Source organism: Artemia sp. Qi Xiang Cuo, chromosome 10 (genome assembly GCF_049724085.1).
Source record: "Artemia sp. Qi Xiang Cuo chromosome 10, ASM4972408v1, whole genome shotgun sequence".
Taxonomy (NCBI): domain Eukaryota; kingdom Metazoa; phylum Arthropoda; class Branchiopoda; order Anostraca; family Artemiidae; genus Artemia; species Artemia sp. Qi Xiang Cuo.
Genome location: NC_142803.1, coordinates 21,531,501 through 21,553,532, shown reverse-complemented (window position 1 = coordinate 21,553,532; position 22,032 = coordinate 21,531,501). Strand labels below are relative to the sequence as shown.

At 34.9% G+C, this 22,032-nt stretch overlaps 1 protein-coding gene across 1 annotated transcript; it reads right to left on the bottom strand.

Moving 5' to 3' along the window:
• Positions 1-7,850: 7,850 nt before the first annotated feature.
• On the bottom strand, positions 7,851-21,842 carry RpL30 (ribosomal protein L30). Its single transcript, XM_089095310.1, has 3 exons — positions 21,795-21,842; positions 11,058-11,195; positions 7,851-8,135 (listed from the first exon to the last, which is right to left on the bottom strand). The coding sequence occupies exons 2-3, from the start codon at positions 11,178-11,180 to the stop codon at positions 7,899-7,901; spliced, it is 360 nt and encodes a 119-aa protein (XP_088951436.1). The 5' UTR covers positions 11,181-11,195; positions 21,795-21,842; the 3' UTR covers positions 7,851-7,898.
• Between the last annotated feature and the right edge of the window lie 190 nt (positions 21,843-22,032).

The window sequence follows — 22,032 nt, the reverse complement described above, 5'->3', positions numbered from 1 at the left end:
AATATTTTCCTTAGTCATGTGTATTCAGCCTTTGACACTTTAACTAGAAGAGCTCGATTTCTCATCGGAAACAGTACTAGCAACCTTGCAGAGTAGTTTATGAGCATAGTTGCTAAGCTTATCGGGGGAAAAACATAATGGTGACAAAAAGAGCCCGATACACAACGCATGTTACCGCTGCGGGCATGAAATATTCTAAGGGACATTCTGCCCGTTTGCATATTTTTCGCAGAAGTTTAGGATCTACATCAAGCCGTTTGTTTAAGCGAATTGCTGAGCAGCGGGACAGAAAGGCCATAAACAAGCAGACGAGGAAAGCTAAAAGACGTCTGTCTGGAAAACCATTTACAAAGAAAGTTTCGAAACCCAACAAAAACTACGGCCCAAATGCATGTGTTCAAGATTTAGATCTTGATTCTCTTGAAGATGCAAAAAGTGATTTTCTGAACCATGTTCAGTGTAATGACTTAGAAATTCATGAAATAGAAGAAGCAACACGACTTCAGATAAATTGTATTGGCAACAGATGGCTAGAATACAGAAAAATAGGATAACTGCGTCAGTAGCTGGAATAATTTGTAAAAGACGGACAAAGACTGTTGCACCGTTAGTGCGCCAACTGCTTTATCCCAAAAACCACCAGACTAAAGCAATGGATCATGGGCAAATTTACAAACAAATAGCTATACCGGCTTTTGTGGAAAAGGTGGCCTGCAAAGCGCATCCTTCAGGACTTTTTGTTCATATTAAATACGGTTATTTTGCAGCCAGTCCTGATGGAATAGCCACCTTTTTGTCTGGTGATACGGTGGTTTTGGAAGTGACATGTCCTTTTAGTGCCAAAAGCTTAAATATAGAAGAATGGAAGCTATCCCAAAAAAATATTTATTTTGAAAACAAAAATAATTGCACATTACAGCTTAAAAGGTCACATAATTATGTCTACCAAATACAAATGCAATTAGTGTTGTAACATAGATTCTGGCTATTTTGTTATTTTTTTTCGGCAAAGGCGATCCGTTTATTGAGAAAATCAATCGTGACAAAGAATTCTGGCAGAAAAAAATGCTACCAAAATTACAATATTGCCAGAAATAGTTGACGCAAGATTACCGAGAAATATGGAAATACGAGAGCCGTTTTTATAAAAAGAATTTGAACAGTATTAACACTCACAACAGACAAATAATTGCTACTATACGAATTAATTAAAAAAAACAAAAAAATAATAACAAAAACAAGTAGATAATTGCGAATACCACACTGACTTTCCTTGACGATAAATAAAAGTTCAAATAGGGATAAATCGTTTTAATAGACAGTAATAATTAACAAAAAATACTGGATATTTCTGTAACATTTACAGTGACTGTCATCAGCTGAAACACTCACATCTATTAAAAGGATTTATCCCTATTTGAACATTTATCTATCGTTTTTAACTGAAGTTTTTTCAAGGGAAATTAAGGAGCAACGTTAAAACTTACAACGGACAGAAATTCAACGTACACGAAGTGGGTCGCCCCCTCCTCAACACCTCGTTCTTCACCCTAAAGTTTTTTAGCACTTAAAAAAAATATATTTTTATTGTTCTAAGTAAATGACCTTTGTGTTTTATGAGTGTTTATTAACTTTATAATTTAAACATCCAATTAAATGGCCCTTGTATTTCATGAGTCGTTATTAACATTATTATGAAGATTGAAATTTCAAAGATTGTCTGAACACCAGTAATAAAAATAATATTTTATGTTACTTTTAATTTTTATTTTTGCGGCTTGATTTCAGTTAAAAAATAAATTATATTTTAATTTCTGGTGGTTTTTAAATAGTGCCAAGAAATCCGGCTTCACTTCCACGGAAAAATTCCCCCCTCCCAAAGATAGATCCTCTAGACAATTTAATCCTGGTGAAAAATTTACCCCGGACAATTGCCCTTAACATCTCCATCCTTAAAATTTACTCGACAAAGGGAAAGTAAGACAATAAAAAGAATTTCGCATAGGAATTCTGGCAAATTTCCCTAGAAAAAAATTTCCTTAGAAACTTTCACCCCTCTCCCCCCTCGGAAAAATCTCTCCTGCAGTAAAATTTCGTCTGCGCAAAATCCCCAGGGCGGAAAGTTCACAACTCCTCCATCCCCGAAAAAATGTATGCCAACTTTGTACTAAAAAATACTGTTCGTAAACAATGAGCAAATTTTATAACTTAAAGATGCATCCCCAGGTGCTGTAGGGGCCATATTCTCTCCATGGTAAGGGCAATATATCTCACAAGTTTGATTGAACGATTTAGGGAAAAGGGGCGGTGAATGTCAGGGGGAGGGCTAATTGCGCTCCAATATTTTTAGTCACTTTAAAAGGGCACTAGAACTTTTAATTTCCATCGGAATAAGTCCTTTTCCAATAATATAGGTCTACTGGTTCGATACAATAACCCCTTGGGAAAACAAACAAAAAATAACAACAAATAAACACGTATCCGTGATCTTTCTTCTTGCAAAAAAATACAAAATTTCAAATGTTTGCAGAAGGGAGCTTGGAACTACTACAACAGGGTTCTCGGATACACAGAACGTGATAATATGATTTTCATTAAGATCTCTTGACTTTTCGGGGGTGTTTCTCCCCCTTTTTTAGAAATCAGGCAAATTTTCTGAGGCTCGTAGCTTTTGATGGGTAACACTAAATATCAGCATAATAAGCCGATTCTCTTGTTTTAACTATTGACACAAGCATTCTGATTTTTTGGTTTCGGTAAAAATTAAGCAGCGTCGCTCCTTACTTACAGTTCGTTACCACAAACTATTTGATTCAAGTTTAAACTAGACAAAAATCTATGAATAGGCCTTGCAATTTGTACTTAGCATTAGAAGCTTAAAAAATAAGTCTCTGTAGTTAATTTGTGACGGAATTCATAATGTTTTAACCTTTTTTCCATGACATTTCAAGGAAAATTTCAATATTTCTTCGGATTCCGTTTTGATCGTCGATTTATTAAAACTAACTTTTGTTGGATGGATGCTAGACTGAGTATTAACTTAGTTGTATCTTTCTTCTGCATTTATTTTTTGGGGTCATTGTCTTTTTTTTTGTAATACAGACAAATTGTTCAAGTTTGTACACTTCTTTTTATTTGTGCTTTTACGACCTGTAAAAGCTACTTTTTGCGATCGTAAGAACTTTTGATATTATGGAACAACATTTTTAAATGATTTATTTCGGTTTACGAGGGTTGAACAATTAGCCTATTTTCATCATTTGTGTTAGTTGAATAACAGCTTAATAAAGGTATGCTTCATGAAAAACTGTTGTAATTTGTATTAGTAAATCTGATGTGCATGTGTAATGCATCGTATATCATAAATGGGTAAAATCGTTTTATGGCAAAAATTTATAGTTTTCTCAGTTTTTTTTTTTATCTTTATTTTCATAGTGCAACTTTTTTTAAATTGTGTTAGAAGATTTTCATCAGATTTCTAATGGATAGGTAATCTATTAAAATTGAATTTTTTGTAGGTTGAATGCAAAATTGTGCTCTCTTTTTTGATAATCCAACTTTCTTGTACATTTTTTCTTTTTTTTGTGCGCGCATTTTTTTGTGTTGCAGATCCATTTTTCAAAATTCTGTTCTAGGTATTATCTATATTTTTAATAAAAGTAAGCCCTTTTTCTTAGTTCATATCAGATTTGTTTTCATTCTTTTAGCAACCATATATTTTAAGTGACGTGTTTAAGTTCATGGGGTAGAACTATACCACTGGTTTTTAAAATGAGTTGTGCTTCTGAATAGGACGCTTCACAAAAAGCTGTAGTAAAGTTTTTCTTAATCAGCCTTATGTGCTGGTACACCCTCCAGAGGATATAGGCAGACCATACTGTCAATATGATCTTATTCCTATAAATAAAAACCTGATTCCATATCATCATGTGGTGAAAACTATTTTTTCAAAACAAATTTCAAAAAATTACCCTAATCAGAGACAAATTTATACAAATGAATCTGTCCATGGTAAGAGGTGTCCTGTCCAGCTTCATGCATTCCATCCCTGGACCTTAATCTTTATATTCTCCTTCCATTGGGATCCTTTTTTGTCTACTGAACTGTGTACCATCCACATTGCCCTAGATATTTTATAGGTTATTGTTTAGAGTCTGAAAGTATTCTCTCTTTAACTGACTCCCAATCTGCAATACATTTGCTCTCAAGTTTAAACAGAATTGTTGATTATAAGGGCACACTTCTTGTGTGCGATCACCGAAGAAGTGTGATTTTTGTATCTTGACCAAGCCCCCTCCCCTCCTTTTTCATACATTAAAATTTTGTTTAGTGTCATATCGGGAAAATCTAAATATTGGTTATTACAAGGTCTAAGAATTTAGGGTACTTGTGCATAATATGGTACCCACAAAAGAAGTCAAGTTTGGTTAATGCTAATAAAAAAAAGGACGAATATATATTAGTTTATAAACAAATTTGGGCTATATATTTGCACGTTGGGGGGTGGGGGGGGTGGGTGGTAGAACATAGCATATATTAAATACCTAACCTAGGTACCTTCCCCCCCTTAAACCCCAAAAAACAACAGTTTAAATATTGTAAACGCAATGAAAACCACGCTTTGCATTCCATTTCTCTATTGCAAATACCCGCTTGTCGGGTTTCGTGTCTGGTTTCCTTAATACAGTTATAGCGGTGGGTACCAGACAGCGCACAAGTACCGAATTTAGCTACAGAAATAGGGTAGGCCTACCATAGAGGCAGGCAAATGAAAAAAAAGTATGTTTGCGGTTTAAGGACTTCTTGTATTCGAGTTTTGTGTTTTATGTTTCAGCAATGGTAGCATAGGGGCTAGATCAAAATTATATATGGAAGCTTTATTACCCTAAATTCTGGACGGAAGAAGACCTCATAATATGGCAATCCGAGAGCCATTTCTAAACGAGTTGACGGGTAAATAAAACTGCACACATGGCTTCAAAGATAATGTAATTCGGAATTAATGTTTATTTACTGCGTAGGCCCTACACTAAAAAAAAGCCTCAAATGCTGAAAACGAATGAATTTATACATATGTATGTTATTACTATATACTGGAAATAAATTTATACTTCTTAGCTGTCGTTGTCATTGAAATTATCCCGTCTAGATAATGCTAAAACCGTGGTAGTTTCTTCAAAAAAAAAATTGTTTGTTTATATATATTTTGGTTGAGTTCTTACGAGTCTGACAAAAATTCCAGAGGAGTTAAACCACCTCTCAATACGGCCTTACTTCTGAGAAAATGTTTCAGTTTTTAACGAGTTGGGCAAACCCAATGAAAAATCAAGTTTCGAATTAGGTTTTTAACGAATCAAAATAACCTCATTTCTTAAAATTACCAGTTTATTTAATATCACCTCTGACTCATTCTTTTTATTTTCCTCCGTCAAGGTACAAGGCCTTTTTGCATAGAAACATTTGCTCCAATCTATTCATTTGAAAACTTCAAACAATTCTTACTCCCTTCTTACTAGTCAAACCACGCATTCTTGATGACAACTAGTCATCTGTAAGAGTTTGCTAAAATGTTACTGATTCTTGCCACTAAATTAAGTAATCTCTATACTTTTTAATTTTCTGGAAAACAATTCAGAATCGGTAACCCGGAGATTATTCAGCGAAGTAACGACCCTTAACAGAGAGACATGAAAACACTACCTTAATAAATGTACGTCATTCCTTTTAAAACCCGTTAATTTTCAAAGCCACCTATTATCCAAGTTGAATTGTATGCTTTTTGTGCGTCGACACCGGTCGCCCCTTAATCAGCTTTCTTTTCAAGAATTATTTGAACGTAAAAATCCGATCTCCATAGCGCAGACCTAGGTTAGCTTGGGAAAATCTTGACAGGTTTATTAGGCTAGCTGACTAAGCCGGTAAACCTACGGGCAAATACGGAAAAAGTTCCAAAGTTGCCGACACTTTAGCAGCACAATTCGTGTTTTGACAGCTATTCTTTGAGCAAAAAGTATTTTTATACGTAAAAATGGTATTTTTAGACAAAATAAGCCAAGCAGCATTGCTACCACACTTTTGATATGTCGGCCTACGGGGGGGGGGGAGGGTTGACAGAATTCTGTTTTTATCCTCGTAGACTGTATTCTCAAGTATCTGAAAAGATAAGTATGCGGCATTTTAGACCAACCAAGCCACCAAACGGTAGATGACGTTGATGAAGTAATAAAATTCATCATTCACTGTCAGCGTGGATGAGGACTTAGCAGATATCAAATGGATTCACCATCGTTCCATCCTCACCAATTAAATCACGAAAACTTAGGGAAGGGGTGGCAAAATACATTTTTCAAAATTGAAGGGTGTTTTTTTTTCCAACGAAAACACCAGACACATTTTAATATTCAAAATTAGGGGGAGCAGTATCCCCCCCCCCAAAAAAATGACACCCCTACGCATTAGCAGAGGTGACTTTCCCGTCTGACCCTTTCAGTACGAGGCACTGTGCCTTGTTCTCCCAATTGTTTCACCCGGTTTTTGTTTAAGGGTTTCTGATGGGTTTTCGACCTGTTATTAAAATATTGTTATTATTTTTTCGACATAAAAGAACAGTGCCCCCCCCCCCCCATTTGCAATGTCCTTTGCGAAATCAGACGCAAAACAAGAATAGAAGAAATAACAGCATGCATAATTGCGAACGGAAGATCCAAATTTTCAGATAAGGCAACTCTGGCATCACCGGTAAAATTATGGGCCTTGCTACTAATTATTCTTTTTAGCTTAGGCCTCAATAAACCTTCGTTTTAGCGAAATTGACACGGAACTGCAGAAAATATTCAACATATCAAACTCAACATATAACCTCTCCATATCAACCATTCAACCTCTCCTGACAAACCACATATTTTGAATCGGTTAAAGCTTTGATGCCACCCATTTCCCCTGAATAATCTGTTTTCTTAGCTAAACAATCAAGATCCTAATTTAATAGGATGCATATGGTTCAATAACAGAAACCAGAGTTGAGAAAAAGTAGCCATCTCTACAGACTGATCGAAAGGAGGCTCTAACTCCTTAGTTTCGACAATCTTAATACTATGATGCCACCCATTTCCCCTGAATAATCTGTTTTCTTAGCTAAACAATCAAGATCCTAATTTAATAGGATGCATATGGTTCAATAACAGAAACCAGAGTTGAGAAAAAGTAGCCATCTCTACAGACTGATCGAAAGGAGGCTCTAACTCCTTAGTTTCGACAATCTTAATACTATTTCGAAGACGGCCTACTATGAGCTAATATAATCACAGGATAAATTGATCTATTTAGAAGTGGTTATAGCCTAATTTACTGTTTTAAAGTCTTCTTTTAGGGGGGGGGAGGGGATCTTAGCCGTCTCCAACGAGGGATTTAACTTGTTAGCCGGTTTGACCCTTCTCCTACAAATCTTCTGTCAGAATTTTTTGTAAGCACGTCTATACAGAGGTAGAGGGGCCCATTGGGCCCAAGCCCCATCCCTGAAATATTAAAATTTTACTAAAATTTCCCATATTTTCGGTTAAAACTCCCCTATTTTATGTACCCTAGAAGTATAAGAGGTACGAGAGACATACTACTTGAAAAACCTATTTCCTAAAAACTTCTTAAGCTTTTCACATTTGTAGCTCTAAGGGGTAGATAATGTTGTCGAAACCCTATGTCCATTAGCAGAGTACACTGTTTCCATGTATGATTAGTTACAATTTCAGTTATAAGAGTTGCAGCTCTTCATAATAATTAAATGAACTAATTATACACAGTAATGTCAAAACACTACTACAAAACAATTTACAAAACTCAGAAGCTCAGGGAAATGCAACACAAGGAAATTTTATTCCCTCACATTACAAAAGTCACAAAAATTAACTCTGTGGTGCAGCAGCCTCACTTCCAGCCATATTTCTAAGAATATCGGAATCACCAGGATCAGTGATAGATAAGGTACAGACTCTGAAGTATTTACCACAAGCTGTTCCTAATTCAATGTTGGTACCTGTGTAGTGATGAACACCAATCCTGGCAAGCATAGCATAGTACTCAATCTCAGATTTCCTTAGAGGCGGAGTGTTACTAGCAATGATAACTAGCTTCGATTTTCCCTAAAAAGAGGGAAAGGAACTTCAGTGTTCGCTTTTATTTTCAGTTATCATTTTATTTACAGACAAATTTACAAAAAATAAAAGCCCGAGAAACTTTAGGTTTGTTAGACCAACTCTGGCTTGTTGCCCTGGTGGGTGGTGGCATGTTGTCCTCCAAAAACTAACAAATAAATTTTATTTAATTACATTAAAAAAACCCTTTTTTAATGTAAAATTAAACTAAAATGTTAATTTTAAACTACAACTTTAGGTTTGTTAGGCCAACTCTGGCTTGTTGCCCTGGTGGGTGGTGGCTTGTTGTCTTTCAATCACTTTTGACTCTTGTTAAGGGCACTAGAATTTTTTATTAGCAATTGAATGAGCCTTCTCCGAAGTTTATACGACCATCCATTCCATATGAAGTTACCCCTGAGAAAAATAGTTTAAATAATAATACATTGAACCCTTGTGGCTCTTTACTATAGGCAACACTAAAGCATTGCCTGACTTCAAACAGGTAAGTAGAACTGTCAATTTCTCTTCTAATGAACATCCTAAATTATCCAGGATGAATATGAGGAGGGGGGAGATTTTCTGGGGGAAGCACCTAGACTCATTTTTTGTCACTAAGAAGTTAGTTAAATAGATTTTAAATTTTTAGTTCTTATGGGCTGTGGTTCGTTCTAATAATTCAGTATTGCATATCGATAGTAGCATATAAAACTGTCAGACAAATGCCCAAGATTTTATTTAGGGATGGAAAAAGATTCAAATTTATAGAAAAAAGACAACTACCGTTGAGAATCATGTAACTTAATACTGAATAATCTTTAGCTGGGACTTCCATGATTTTCCATATTTCCTACCACTGCAATCATGATCAATGCATTGTCCTTGTTAATTTGTCACAGGGCCAAACCAACTGGATCTGGGTTTTGGCAACATCAGGATTCGAATCGAACCCACATTCCCAAGAACATGGGATTACAAGTCCAGTGTGCAATGCACATTGCCTAAAATGCTTCTTTCATTTGGCAGCCCGTTTTGCATTTAAGTTATTCTCCCGTCTTCGAAATTAAAATCTCTGCACCTGCCCCCCCCCCTCCAAGAATCAAACCTGTGGGCAAGGATGTAACAGCTGGAATATAAATTATTCAACCCACCAACATAGCAAATTCAGATTATATTCTGAAATGGTTGCCAAAAACCTTTGGCTAAACTGTCCCAAAGTATGAAAGAGCAGCCCAATATACGTTCAGTGGGATTAAAGTGCGAGTGAACGTACACAACCCTATTGGTCCATCTTTGAGAGTATATTAGCAATATGTTCTCATATTGCTATTAGGTGTTCTTATATTAGAACACAGGCTTCAGAAGTACAAAAATGTCATACAGGGCCACTAGATGTGATAGTGACTTGCGACTTTTTATTCAATTTATCATCATAAAGTTACACAAAATAATTAAACATCCATCTCTTTTACTAGGCACTTTATGTTCAATTATCTTAAAATGCAATATACCAACTAACAAGCCTTATTTTTCTAATGAATATGAAATCTAAAAAATAATATCAAATAAAATTTCAACAGCATAACGAAATTCTTGGATAATTGTTATGATTAATAGTTTTATCTAATATTGATATTTCTGGCATTTATTTCGAAGTAATTGCAGTGCACTTGCACACTTGTACCTGACCCAAAAGAAGATGTCCCAACAACCACTTTTTGGTGTGAACGAAAACCACTCTTTTCGTTTACACCTATACAAATCAGCGAAGTTAAAATATAAAAAGAAAAAATTTTTGCCAGCAACTTGGAGCAAAAATAAATAAGTCCCCAATCCCTCCACAAATCCCCCCTTCAATGTGCAAGTATGAATTACAAACCCTATAAGTCATTGTCAAAAAACTCTTAACTCAACTGGTAATTTAACTAAATTTGCAGAAGAGGCCATGGGAAAGAAATTGTAAACAACAGATTTGGTCAACAAAGTAATTTGTTAATTTATTGTCAATAAACTCTTATTCAAACTGCTCATAGCCTAACTTGACTAAACTTGCAAAGCAAACCATGAATTTTTTTTAAATTTAATTGCCTCTTAATTAATTAATTAAATTAATTTAATTCTTGGTCAACCTTCCTAAGACCATAGGTGGGCGTGCCTTGTTCGCCTCTCATTCCAGGCAATCTAATGCTCCTATGTCAATTTTAAATTCTTGGTCAACCTGCATGATACTAGACAGGCGTGACTTTCCAAAGACTAACAAACAAGTATGTGTCCAATAAGAGTCATACTTACTCCCCGCATTTACCCGTGCCGCAATAATTTAAACATTTGTCCTGCAGTTGCTGCGACAATCAGTTGTGTCTTTTCTTTCTACAAAAGGCTATATTTTGATTCCAACTGAGAAATACTTGATTTTCAATTCAAAATCAACGAAAAATGTATTGATCTAGTTTCAATTCCAATACAAATATGTAGGAATTATTATCCAGACTTACTGGCTTTGAGACCATAGAATGTTCTTGAATATATTTTAAAATGGATTTAGTCAAAATTGCCATTTAGTGGTTGATAGCCGAAAGGTTTTTTTTCAGGTTGTTAGGGAGGAGGAAATCCCTTACCCTGGGTGCAGTTGTACTGCTATACCTATTTATATAAATAAATATATATTCAACCATTGTAAATAAAAATTTTACCCCCTCATGACTTCATATAGGGGGGGGGGGGGTTCCACCAAGGATTTTTCATAGAATGATCTACCAAGCAAAATATTGCAAAAAAAATCATTTAAGGTTTTCACTCTGGGCACTTTCTATTCAAACTTATACAAATGAGTGACATCCACCTCAATCAAAGGCACCCTATTTTTTCAGGGGGGAAGGGGGGCTGCAAAAGAACTTCATGTCAGTTGAAGATAAAATAAAAACCACTTACTGATCTGAGAGTCCTCAATGTTTGCCTGTACCCAAGACAGTATTTGCCTGATTTCATAACAAGGGCAAGGCGAGAATTGATGGACTCAATTGCCTTTTTTTGTTTCTTCTGTGAGGCAGACATCTTTGATGATTAAATCTGCAATGGAAATAAGAATTAGCAAGAATATCACAAAACCAGGAATTGAAAATATCATTGGCCTTTACCTAAAGGGCAGGGCTTTATGATTTCAAGCTTCTTAGCACTTGTTTAGTTTAAAAAAAAAAATGTAATATTAGCCTATTTTTGGGCTATAATATGCATTATACCTTTTTAGGTTAAGAGCTGAAACACAGGACCCCTATTTATCATCCCACATGAAATTACATAAAAGGAATCCACAGTCCAGTTCTCCCACTTTTCTCTGGGGGTGGAGTGGGGGGCATGATAGCAAGATGTTCTGTCTTCTTTACGTACAGGTACATTTGATTTTTCAAATTTTCTTTGGCCACTTTGACAAATTATAGTAAGGAACAGATGGAATTGTTTCATATATATGAGGAGTGGGGGCAACCCCTGGAGGGAGGGGTATAAATTGATCTCTTAGCTCCCTTCTTTCGTAATAAGCCTGAATATGTATCCTACAGGGTGATAGCTCCCTCCTTATTGCAGGAACATATTTCCTTTGTAGTATATAAAATAACATCCATAAGCTTATGCACATAAACGTTGGAGAGGTGGGAGGGGGATATATTGACCATTGTCAAGAAATTGACCAGCATTGCAGAGGCAAGCATTATATGGAACTCTGTTTAATTTTTTTTCTATGTTAAGCAGTTCATTGGAACAAAATGTAAACAAGGACTAACTCGTGCTAATGGTAAACACAGTTCTAAAAAAGGAGCTAAAAATTCTATAACCAACTTTTTATTTTTATTTAAAGTTACCCAACAAAAGCTACAAGCCTGAGTATATTTGCTCCTTATAAAAAAAAGGAAAACACTAAAAATGGCGAGTTATTTCAATTGAACTTACACAATAGAATTCAGCATGTCAGAGAACTCTGAAAAAGAGGCTTTAAACTCTTATCTACAAAAAACGTAAAACTTCAATCACTTTTCAACAAAATTTTAAATGTGAATTTAAAAATTAATTTGTGAAATAACATGAATTTGCTATCACCCTTTTGGTGATTTGGTGACACCCATTGGCAAATTCATGTTTATTTGTAGTCCCTACCCCCCATGGATGATCATGTTGAAGCAATGGTCCTAGAATATCAGGAGAAGGATATTAAAACTGAAATAGAAAATTTTATTGATCTTTTAGGGAGCAGAAAACACCATCACAGCAAAGTAGCATTTTTAGCTATTTACAACACAGAAAGACAATTCTGGCCTAAAAGGTGCCAGAGGCTAACCACTCAGCCTCTTGCTATCTATACTAAAATTTAACTTTTTGTCCCAATTCTTTAAGACGACTGCTAAAACAGTAGGGGGTATTTATTTGGGATCAGAAACATTTTACAAGACTAGAAAACTTAGCACAAAGAGCAAGGGGTTGAGAGGAGGGCGGTTCCTTCATATACAGAATAATTTATGTACGTTTTAGTAACTATCTCTACTTTAATCTTAAAATAATTATTTTAAAAGAGTCCAATAAGTATCTTTACTCACATTTTATCCCGTAATTTATGCTCCAGCCCAAGGAAAGTAGCAAAATAATAAAAGAGTGCAATCATTACTGGTAAATCTTTATCCTTTAATCTTAACGCGGATTGCATTTCTTGTAATAAAAACAAGGGCGTTGTATTAAAATATATTTGAAAGGTCATCCAATATTCCCCTAATCTTCAACAAAATTACTTATTGGCACTCAATGTTACACTCTAGTCTCAAAACGTTTCACCAAGTCTCAAAGTATGATTTTTAGTCCCAAAATTTCCAACTTTACACTTCAGATGAATATGAAGTAGGACTTACTCCTAATGGCATATAGGGGGTGAAGGGGCATATGATTTTGAAAATATCTTTTAGGAGACATTTTCATGCCCAATTTTACAGTAACAGAGGAGTTAATGACAGAAAAATTACTTTTTATGCCATTTTTGAACACAAAACAGAAATTGCAACTGAAACAGGGTCAACATACTATGTAGTAACAATTTTAAAACCGCCAATTTGTTTAGAACCTTGTTTTCATATAAAAGCCTCAAAAATTCATTTATTGTCCCAAATTTTCTATAAGAAGTCCTTCAAATAGATATGGTGGTAATGGGGGTTGAACTGAACAACATTAAGAGCTGATAGATGAGAGGAGTGATAAAGCCAACCCCCCTTCTAAAAGAATATAAAGTTCATCCAGGAATTGCATCCAAGGTCCTATCTTTAGCTTCTTTACTATAGTTAAACTTGTCAAATACATAAAATGTAAAATTTTTAGTGCAAAAACAGTTACATTCAAACAAACAGAACCCCACCCCTTTCAAGTATCCTCTTCCGCCCCCCAAAAACACTTGAATCAGGATCTATGGCTGCCTGACCCCTCTTTTAGAAACACAAATTTTGCCTTACCATACATTATAAGTGCTGAGAGGGGTGACAACTCAAGTTCAAGTTCTTAAATATTCAATTTTTTGTACAAAACTATCAAATTAATCACATACAGTGAGGTGAACTCATGTGTGGTTCATAAACTGAAAAACAATAGTTTTATTATATCAAAGCTTTGTGAAAAAAGTCAAACTTGAATATGTGAGGATTTATTTTACAGGGAAAAGCACACTCATGAATGACTGCTATTTTGAACCAGCGTTGTAAAGAATATAATTAAGTATAACGAGCAAGGGCTGAGAGTGATGACAAACCCCAACCCCTTAATATTTAGATTAGCTAGAATATGGTTTTAAAAGCAAATAAATTTAAAACAAATATAGGACCATATTAAAACTTGAATCAAACATATGTTACCCTATATTTACAACACTTGCTCTTTTATCACACTGCTTTGAAAATAAGAGCTTAATTATTTGCAATTCCTTTAATTTGCATAGGCAATTGGTGTTGTAGTTCAAAAAGTGCTATATCTGCATTATTTATCCGCACAAAACTTCTAGTCAAGCTCCAGTTTGAAGAACACAAGTTAAAGGGGTGGCAGCCCTCCTCCTCTTGTATATCATGATTGTTTGAATTTTTGATGATCCTCTTTGCCTCCTTATTTTTATTTGTAGTAAGGATGTTGCACACATCCATTCCTGAGCATCTACATCAGTCTATGTGATATTGAAGCATATTTGCTTTTTATTAATATGCTGAAGCTTGTGGTGAATATTTTGCCCACCTTCAGGATTTCATCTAATTCGTCACTAAATGAATAATGATTAGCAAGGGCCTGGCCTGCAAAGAGTTAGGTAGCATGGTAGTCATGCTACTTGACAGTTTTCATGGAGCAGTGAAATTTTTCAGCAAATGCCAGTGCTTTGACTATCCCCAAATTTGATGGCAGATTTTGGAATTTTATCAAGTTCTGCTGCTACTGGTCGTTTTGGAACTTTTTGCAAACCTGGCAAGGGCAGACAAAATTGAATCCTAATTAACTACTCAACCAGAAAACCATGTATAAAAATTACAATCAGTTTGAGGAAATGAACTGTAAAAGGGAGCAACTCAACCCTATAGTAACCAAAACTCTTAAAAAAGGATTTTGAAAAAAATTAACACATCAAAAGAATTGGCTTCTTATAAATATATAATATTCAATTCTTATATAAATATATAATATTCAGCAATTGTCAAATGCTGAGTCAGAGAAAATTTTCCTGATTTATGAAAAAAGGAGGAAAGTCAGGAAACTTCCCCAAAAATCAAGTATCTTAATGAAAATCACACTATCAAATTCAGAATATCAGAGAACCCTAACATAAGGGTTTGAAGCTTCTATTTATAAAAATGTAGATTTTTTTTCCAGAACTAAGATCAAGGATGTGTGTTCGTTTGTCTTATTTGCAGGGGTGATTGTATCAAACCAATGGTTCTAAAAGATTAGAAGAAGGCTCATTTGAACAGAAATTAAAAATTCTATTGTCCTTTCTGAGTGAAAAAAAAGACTAGGGGGCTATTTGCCAATTACTTAAATGTATTATTTGTTACTGAGAATATTTGGACAGGGAGGGAGTTGAAATTTTCTGCAGCAGATTTTCAGAAAGGATTCTCCATTGGGATGGAAGTTTATTGGGGGAATTTTACAACAGGTAAGAACTATTTTTATTTGCCTTACTTTCTCTTTGGCCACTCAATTTTACAAGTGGAGAGAATGTTATGGAAGAAATTTTCAGCAGGGATTTTTCTCTGAGGGAGTTCGAGAATGATCAGAAATTAAACAAAAACAGGTTTTTCCAAAATGAAGGTAATGAGAATTTTCAGCAAAGAAGAAATTTTCTAGTGGTATTCTACACAGAGAGGGGAAATGGATTACCTCATAACTTGAAAAATGGTCAATAATTAAACAGTTTTTTCTTCAACTGAGTAAGGAGCAACACTAAAACTTAAAACGAAAAGAGATTATGTTGTGTACAAGTGGACTACCTCCTCTTCAATCCCCTGGCTGTCATACTAGTTTGACTTTTAGTCCCAATTCTTTAAGAACAACTCCTGATAGACAAGGGCTATTTAATCAGAATAAGATTTTTTTAAAGCACTAAAAAGCTTCAGTGGAATTGGCCAAGGATTGAGGAGATGATAGTCCCCATGATTGAAAAAAATTCTGTTTGCTTTAAATTTTAATGCAGCTCCTCACTTCCATTTGAAAAAAAACAACTTACTAATTATTTAATGTTTTTTTTTTTGAGGAGCATCATTTCTTTTCCAGTTATATCAAGATCATTATTAAGTCATCTTTTAATCAAATGCAATACAAATGTGCTTACCCTCTTGTCACTACCACTGGTTCACAAACATTAAGGAAAACCATTCTTTTATGACAAATAAAACTGACTTTCCTGAAATGGTAACAAAAGGCCTCTCTTCTCGGGGTATCCAAGAGGCAATAGACCTAAGGGGTTAGCAATTTTAACAACACATGATTATCCTATAATGTTTTTTTTTTTTTTTACAAAAATAGATCCAAGATGCAACAAAAAAGAAAATAAGAAATGATAGCAAGGAAAAATAATAACCTCCAGAGCTATAACTTAAGATATACTTACTTCAAAATGATCTTTCTGATTGCAAACAAATTCTAAATCCATTATAGATTTTTCTAAAGAATACAACATATCAACTTTTAACCATTGGCTTTTTCAGCATTCCGGTAATAGTGATTACCTTGTCTAATTTAAGAAACATAAATGATTTAAAAATGATGCTAATTTAACTCATGTTTCAAAATGTTTTTTTATTACCTTACACAACATTTATATTGTACCAGATAAATTTAAATTTATGTAAAAAAGTCTTTAGTATTTTTGACACAAAAATGATGCCCCATGAAGATTGAAAAATTGTTGCCTGAAAATATTTTTTGGTTTTTTGACCCCTCTTCCATCCACATAGGATAGTCTTGGCTTGTTTTTATTATAAATTTGACAAATATTAATACATCTCAAATTACACTAAAAATCTTCACCTCTATTGTTTCGATATGGTGAATTCCTTCTGCTCAATGCAGAACAAGAGAAAGGATGCAAAATTATTTTGAAGGTAGTTGACATTTGTGTATATGACATTTCTCTGTATAAACAAGTTGTGTACATGGCAACTTTTATGTAGTGTAAAATCCTGCAGTCTTAAAACAATTAATAGCAAATTTTTCTAGCACTAATTATATTATAGTCACATTTTGGGAATTTTTTAATGGTCCAAACAGTGGCACCAATTAGGAGGGGGGCAGGGGGCCATGGCCCTTTTAGAATTTGAAAATTACCTTTCATTTATATTTTGTAGCCATTTTCTATCTTAGTTATGTGCTATATTAAACCAGCAAGACTGGATAACTGGTTGTTTTTATTTGTCACCTGTACATTGTTTTGCACAGCTATTAAATAGCACTTTTTGATGACCTTGTTTTGAATGTCCTGTCTTTTCCACTCTTGTACCACCCTAATTCTACCATTAGGAGACTTGTTTTGAAATGTCTAAGTGTTTCTATGCTATTTTATTACCCAATCTTGGACCAGCAATGTGATTTCTGAGTAAGATTTATTCAAAACCAAACATCAGCTGGTCAGTAATTCTTTGTTGTTTCTTGTGAAGAATTTGTAATCAAACTATGAGTAAAAAGCGACAACAAACTTTGGATTTTTTTATGGTGAAAATGTGGAAGAAAAATGAAGAAACTGGCAATAGTGACAGTGCTCAAAGTGTTAGGTTAGTGGAGACAAATTCCACCACCTGAGAGTCCTTTGGAAAGAAAAGGAACAATAACTGGCTCAACCCTGACCACTACCCTTCAGGTATGTTTGCTCAATGTTGTTTTTTTGGAATATTCATTAAAAAAAAAAAATCCAAAAACAATCCTTACCCCCACCCTACATTTTCATGAATGCCTTGACCCTTTCAGGGTACCTGCAAGACTGGGGACCTTGCAGTCAACCCTATTCCCACTTGAGGAGTGGTGCACCTCAAGGAAATTATAGCCTAGTAAATGACACAGCATTTGCACAGGATTCTGACTAATGGAGAATTCTTCTGGGCTTGGTATGTTTTGATGGGCATCTTTGGGCTGAAAACTTCTTACTATATAAGTTATATGTTATTTGATTAATCAATGTGGTAACAAAAAATTTTTCTGCATGAATATATAAGTCTTCAAATTTAAGAGGCTTGATACTGTCTCTGCAGGATTTTGACTCTTGTTGATAGAAGAGCATTGCCAAGTGCTGAAAACCATGTTGTGACCAAGATGGGCCCAGGATTGCACAAAGCCTCCATTCATGGAGGTCCCAGGGACTTCTTGCTGTCTGGTTCTAAGCCGGCTTAAGCACTTTGGTCTAGACCTGAGAAGATATGTGATCCCCCTCCTGCACTGGTATCTGGGATCATTGCTTTTCCTGAGGCAAAAATAATTTCAATGATTTAAAGAACATGAAAATTGGAACTTGGAATGTTATGACATTAAAAAATGACTATTGTATTGACATTTTGACTGACGAATTCAGATGATTCAAACTGGATTTATTAGGAGTTTCAGAAACTCATATCCCAGGGATAGGAAGCATGAAATTAGGTGATATAGAATTTGTTTACTCAGGCAGGAAGGATGGGGTACATAGACAAGAAGTAGTGTTCATGATGAATAAGGAAGCTGCTATGCCTTGTTTAGGCTGGGAAGGTATTAATAATACAATACTAATTGCTCATTTTATGACTAAAAAGTTCAGGGTATCAGTTATAGTAGTATATACCCCTGTATAACCAACTGATTGAGATACTAGTGACTCAGATGAATTTTACTTACAGTTACAGGAGCAAATAGACAGGGTCCCAGGTAGAAACATGATGAGAGCAAATAGACAGGGACGCAGGTAGAAATATGATGTTTTTACTGGGAGATTTTAATGCCAAGGTCAGTAGAAACAGGGATAGATGGTATCCTAGCATAGGAAAATTTGGTGTAGGAAAAGAAAACAGCAATGGATACAGACTTTTTCAATTTTGTAGGTATAATAATCTAGTTATAACCAATACAGTGTTTGGTCATAAAATGGCTCATAAGTTAACATGGTATTCACATGATGCTAAGACAGCAAACCTTATTGAGGTTAAAAGTAAAGATCACAATCTAGGAGTGTCAATTTATAGCTGAAATATTGGAATGGTAACTTCCTCCCAGGAAGTAATGATGTTGGAAGACTCCAGGATGAGAATTTGAGAGGAAGTTTCCAGGAACAGTTGAATACTAAACTTAAGAGTTTAAAATTTGATAATGTTGAAGATGGTTGGAATAATTTTAGAAAAATAATTTGTGAAGTTACTGAAGGTGTCTCAGGGAAGAAAGCTAGAACTGAGGCTAAGAATATTAGTGACAAAGCTTTATGTTTAATAGAAAGGAGATAGGACTTGTACAAGAATTATATGAGTGATAGATAGACCATATAAAAACAAAGGGAATGTAAAGAAAGTGGAGAAAGCATTAAAATATGAACTAAGGAGGTGTGAAGTGGAGGCCATGGATAAAATTGCCAAGGATCTGGAAGATGCAGCTAGACAGAATAATAGTAAAATATTGTACTGGCATGTTAACAACCAGGCCTGACCCAATTAAAGATAGGAATGGGGCTGCAATTAGAGATAAGGAAAAAACTAAAGAGAGATGGGCTGAACATTTTGAGAATTTGCTTAACCAAGATAGTTACAGGAAAAGATATAGAGGAAAATGAAAAAGTTTGTGATACCTTGGATGTGTGAAGGAAGATTTGTTTTGTGAGGAGGAATTAGCAACAGTACTAAAGGATTAAAAATTAATAAGGCTCCAGGTACTGATAGGCTGGTAAATGAGTTTCTGAAATATGGTGACTCTGAGGTTAGAAATAAGTTACTGAAGATTATGAATATGATTTTTGAAAAAGAGGAAGTACCCAACAATTTTAGGAAAACCTTAATTAAGCCACTTTATAAGAAAGGTGATAAAAGTGAGTGTGCTAATTATCAAGGCATTAGTCTGGTCCGTGTAGGTAGTAAACTACTTAGTAATATGATACTTTTTAGACTGAGAGATGCCATAGACAAAGTTTTAAGAGAAGAACAGTACAGTTTTAGAAAAAGTAAAGGATGTGTCAACCAAATTTTCACTCTTAGGCTAATAATTGAGAAGCGCCTGAGTTTTCAAACACCTTTGGTCCTCAGTTTTATACATTATGAGTAAGCATTTGATTCTGTTGATAGAAGAGCTTTTAGCAAAGGTCCTATCCTTGTATGGTATACCAGACAAGTACATTAAAGTTATTAGTGCTATGTATGAGAATAACACTACTGCAGTTACGGTAGGAAATGAGGTTAGCAGCTAGTTTTGTATTAAATCAGGAGTTAAGCAGGGTTGTGTTCTATCCCCCTTTATATGGGTTATTTTTATGGACTTAGAAATTAAGGAGCACTGGAAAGACAATGGGAGACCACAGAATCAAATGGGGAGGAAAAAGTTTCCTGAACTTAGATTATGCTGATGATTTAAGCATCCTAGATGAAAGTGTGAGCAAAATGAATGAAGTTTTAGATGTTTTATAAGTTAAGGGTGCTAGAATAGGTTTAAAAGTTCCTGTTAAGAAGACTAAGTCACTAAAGCTAGTAATAAGTTAAGATGAAAAGGTTACGTAGGGCAATGAAATGATTGATCAGGTGGGCAGCTTCACTTACCTTGGTAGTATTATTAGTAAAGATGGCGGGAACAGTGAAGATGTTAAAAGTAGAATAGCCAAGGCTCAGGCTGTTTTCTCACAGTTAAAAAAGTTTGGAAGAATAGGAAGATAAGTCTGCAAACCAAGATTAGAATATTTGAAGCTACAGTGATCAAATATGGCTCTGAAGCATGGGCACTCCAAAAAGCAGATTAAGATTTGCTAGATATTTTCCAGAGAAATTGCTTAAGGATTGTTCTGGGTACCTGGCTGACTGACTGTATTGCAAACAATAGGCTATACAAAAAATGTTGTTTAATACCTCTCTCTAGGGCTATAATGAAAGAAAGGTTGAGGTGGCTAGGGCAAATCCTTCAGACAAAGGATGACAGATTGCCAAAGATTGTTCTTTTGGGCCAACCATCGAGGGCTAAATGGAAAGCAGGTTGGCCTCATCTGGGGTAGGAGGACATCATAAAGAAAGATTTAAAGAAAATGAGAACTTCATGGGCAGATGTAAAAAGGGAGACTTTGAATAGAGGAGCGTGTGTAGCTGTGTATATATTTGCACATTAGAGGGGGGGTGCAAATTATATTTCTGATGTAAATGGGAGGTAAGTATAAACTTTACCCCCACCCCACTAATGTGCAAATATATAGGCCTACCCTGAATTGGTATATAGAGGGGTGTGGGCTAAAGTTCATTTGTGACAAAAATGATTATTATATTTTGAAAGAGCATAAAAAAGGCATTGACTGGTATATTCACTTTATTCATAAGTCAATAATATGATTTGGTAAAAATTTACCAGACTGAGAAAAATGTGAATTAAAATAAAGGGACACAAGATACATGATTAAAACAAACGTTCTGCATATTACCAAATAAGAGATACCACCAGATGGCTGACCATAGACTTAGGATAGGCTATGTGGTCTCAATAGCTGTGAAGTTTAACTAACATTTTAGGCCTATAGGCTAGAAAATTTACATCTCTTCAAATAATTTTCAGCTTGTAGAACTTGCTCAGTGAAACAAAAAGCAAACTATTCCAGCATGGATGCATTAAGTCATCAGCAGACAGGGATGGGCTCAATAAACCATGGCCCACTGGATAGCCTACACATATACCTTAGAGGACTCATTGTAGAAGCTGGTGGACACAAGATTTGTCTTATCACTAGCAAATGAAATTTAAGGTAAGTGAGAGATATATTACTATAGCGTTTAAGTGTTCTTGCAGATTGCCAAGACTAAAGGATATGTGGCCCCATTGGCTGTGAAGTTTAATTATCACTTTATGAAACATTTTATCCTATTGGGAAGCTAGATGATAGGCCTAATACTCTGTAATTATTAATATGTTTTCTTCTTATATGTGAATCTTATTCTCACGACATTATAAATTTAAATGCATATATAATCATACGTTCTCCAGTGATTCTATTCCGACGCGAAATATCTTTTCTTGAGTAAGGATACGTTTTCCGTTCGTTTTAGGGCACTGTCATCTCTAATAGTTTTATCATAGATGCTGCTAAAATTGAATTTGAACAGAAGAGGTAGTTGAATTTAGGTTGCATCCTAATGTGCGTTTGTCAGGAGAACTTGGCAAAGTGACGTCAAATCCTGAAATTCCTTTTAAAACAACCTAATTTTGCCGTCGT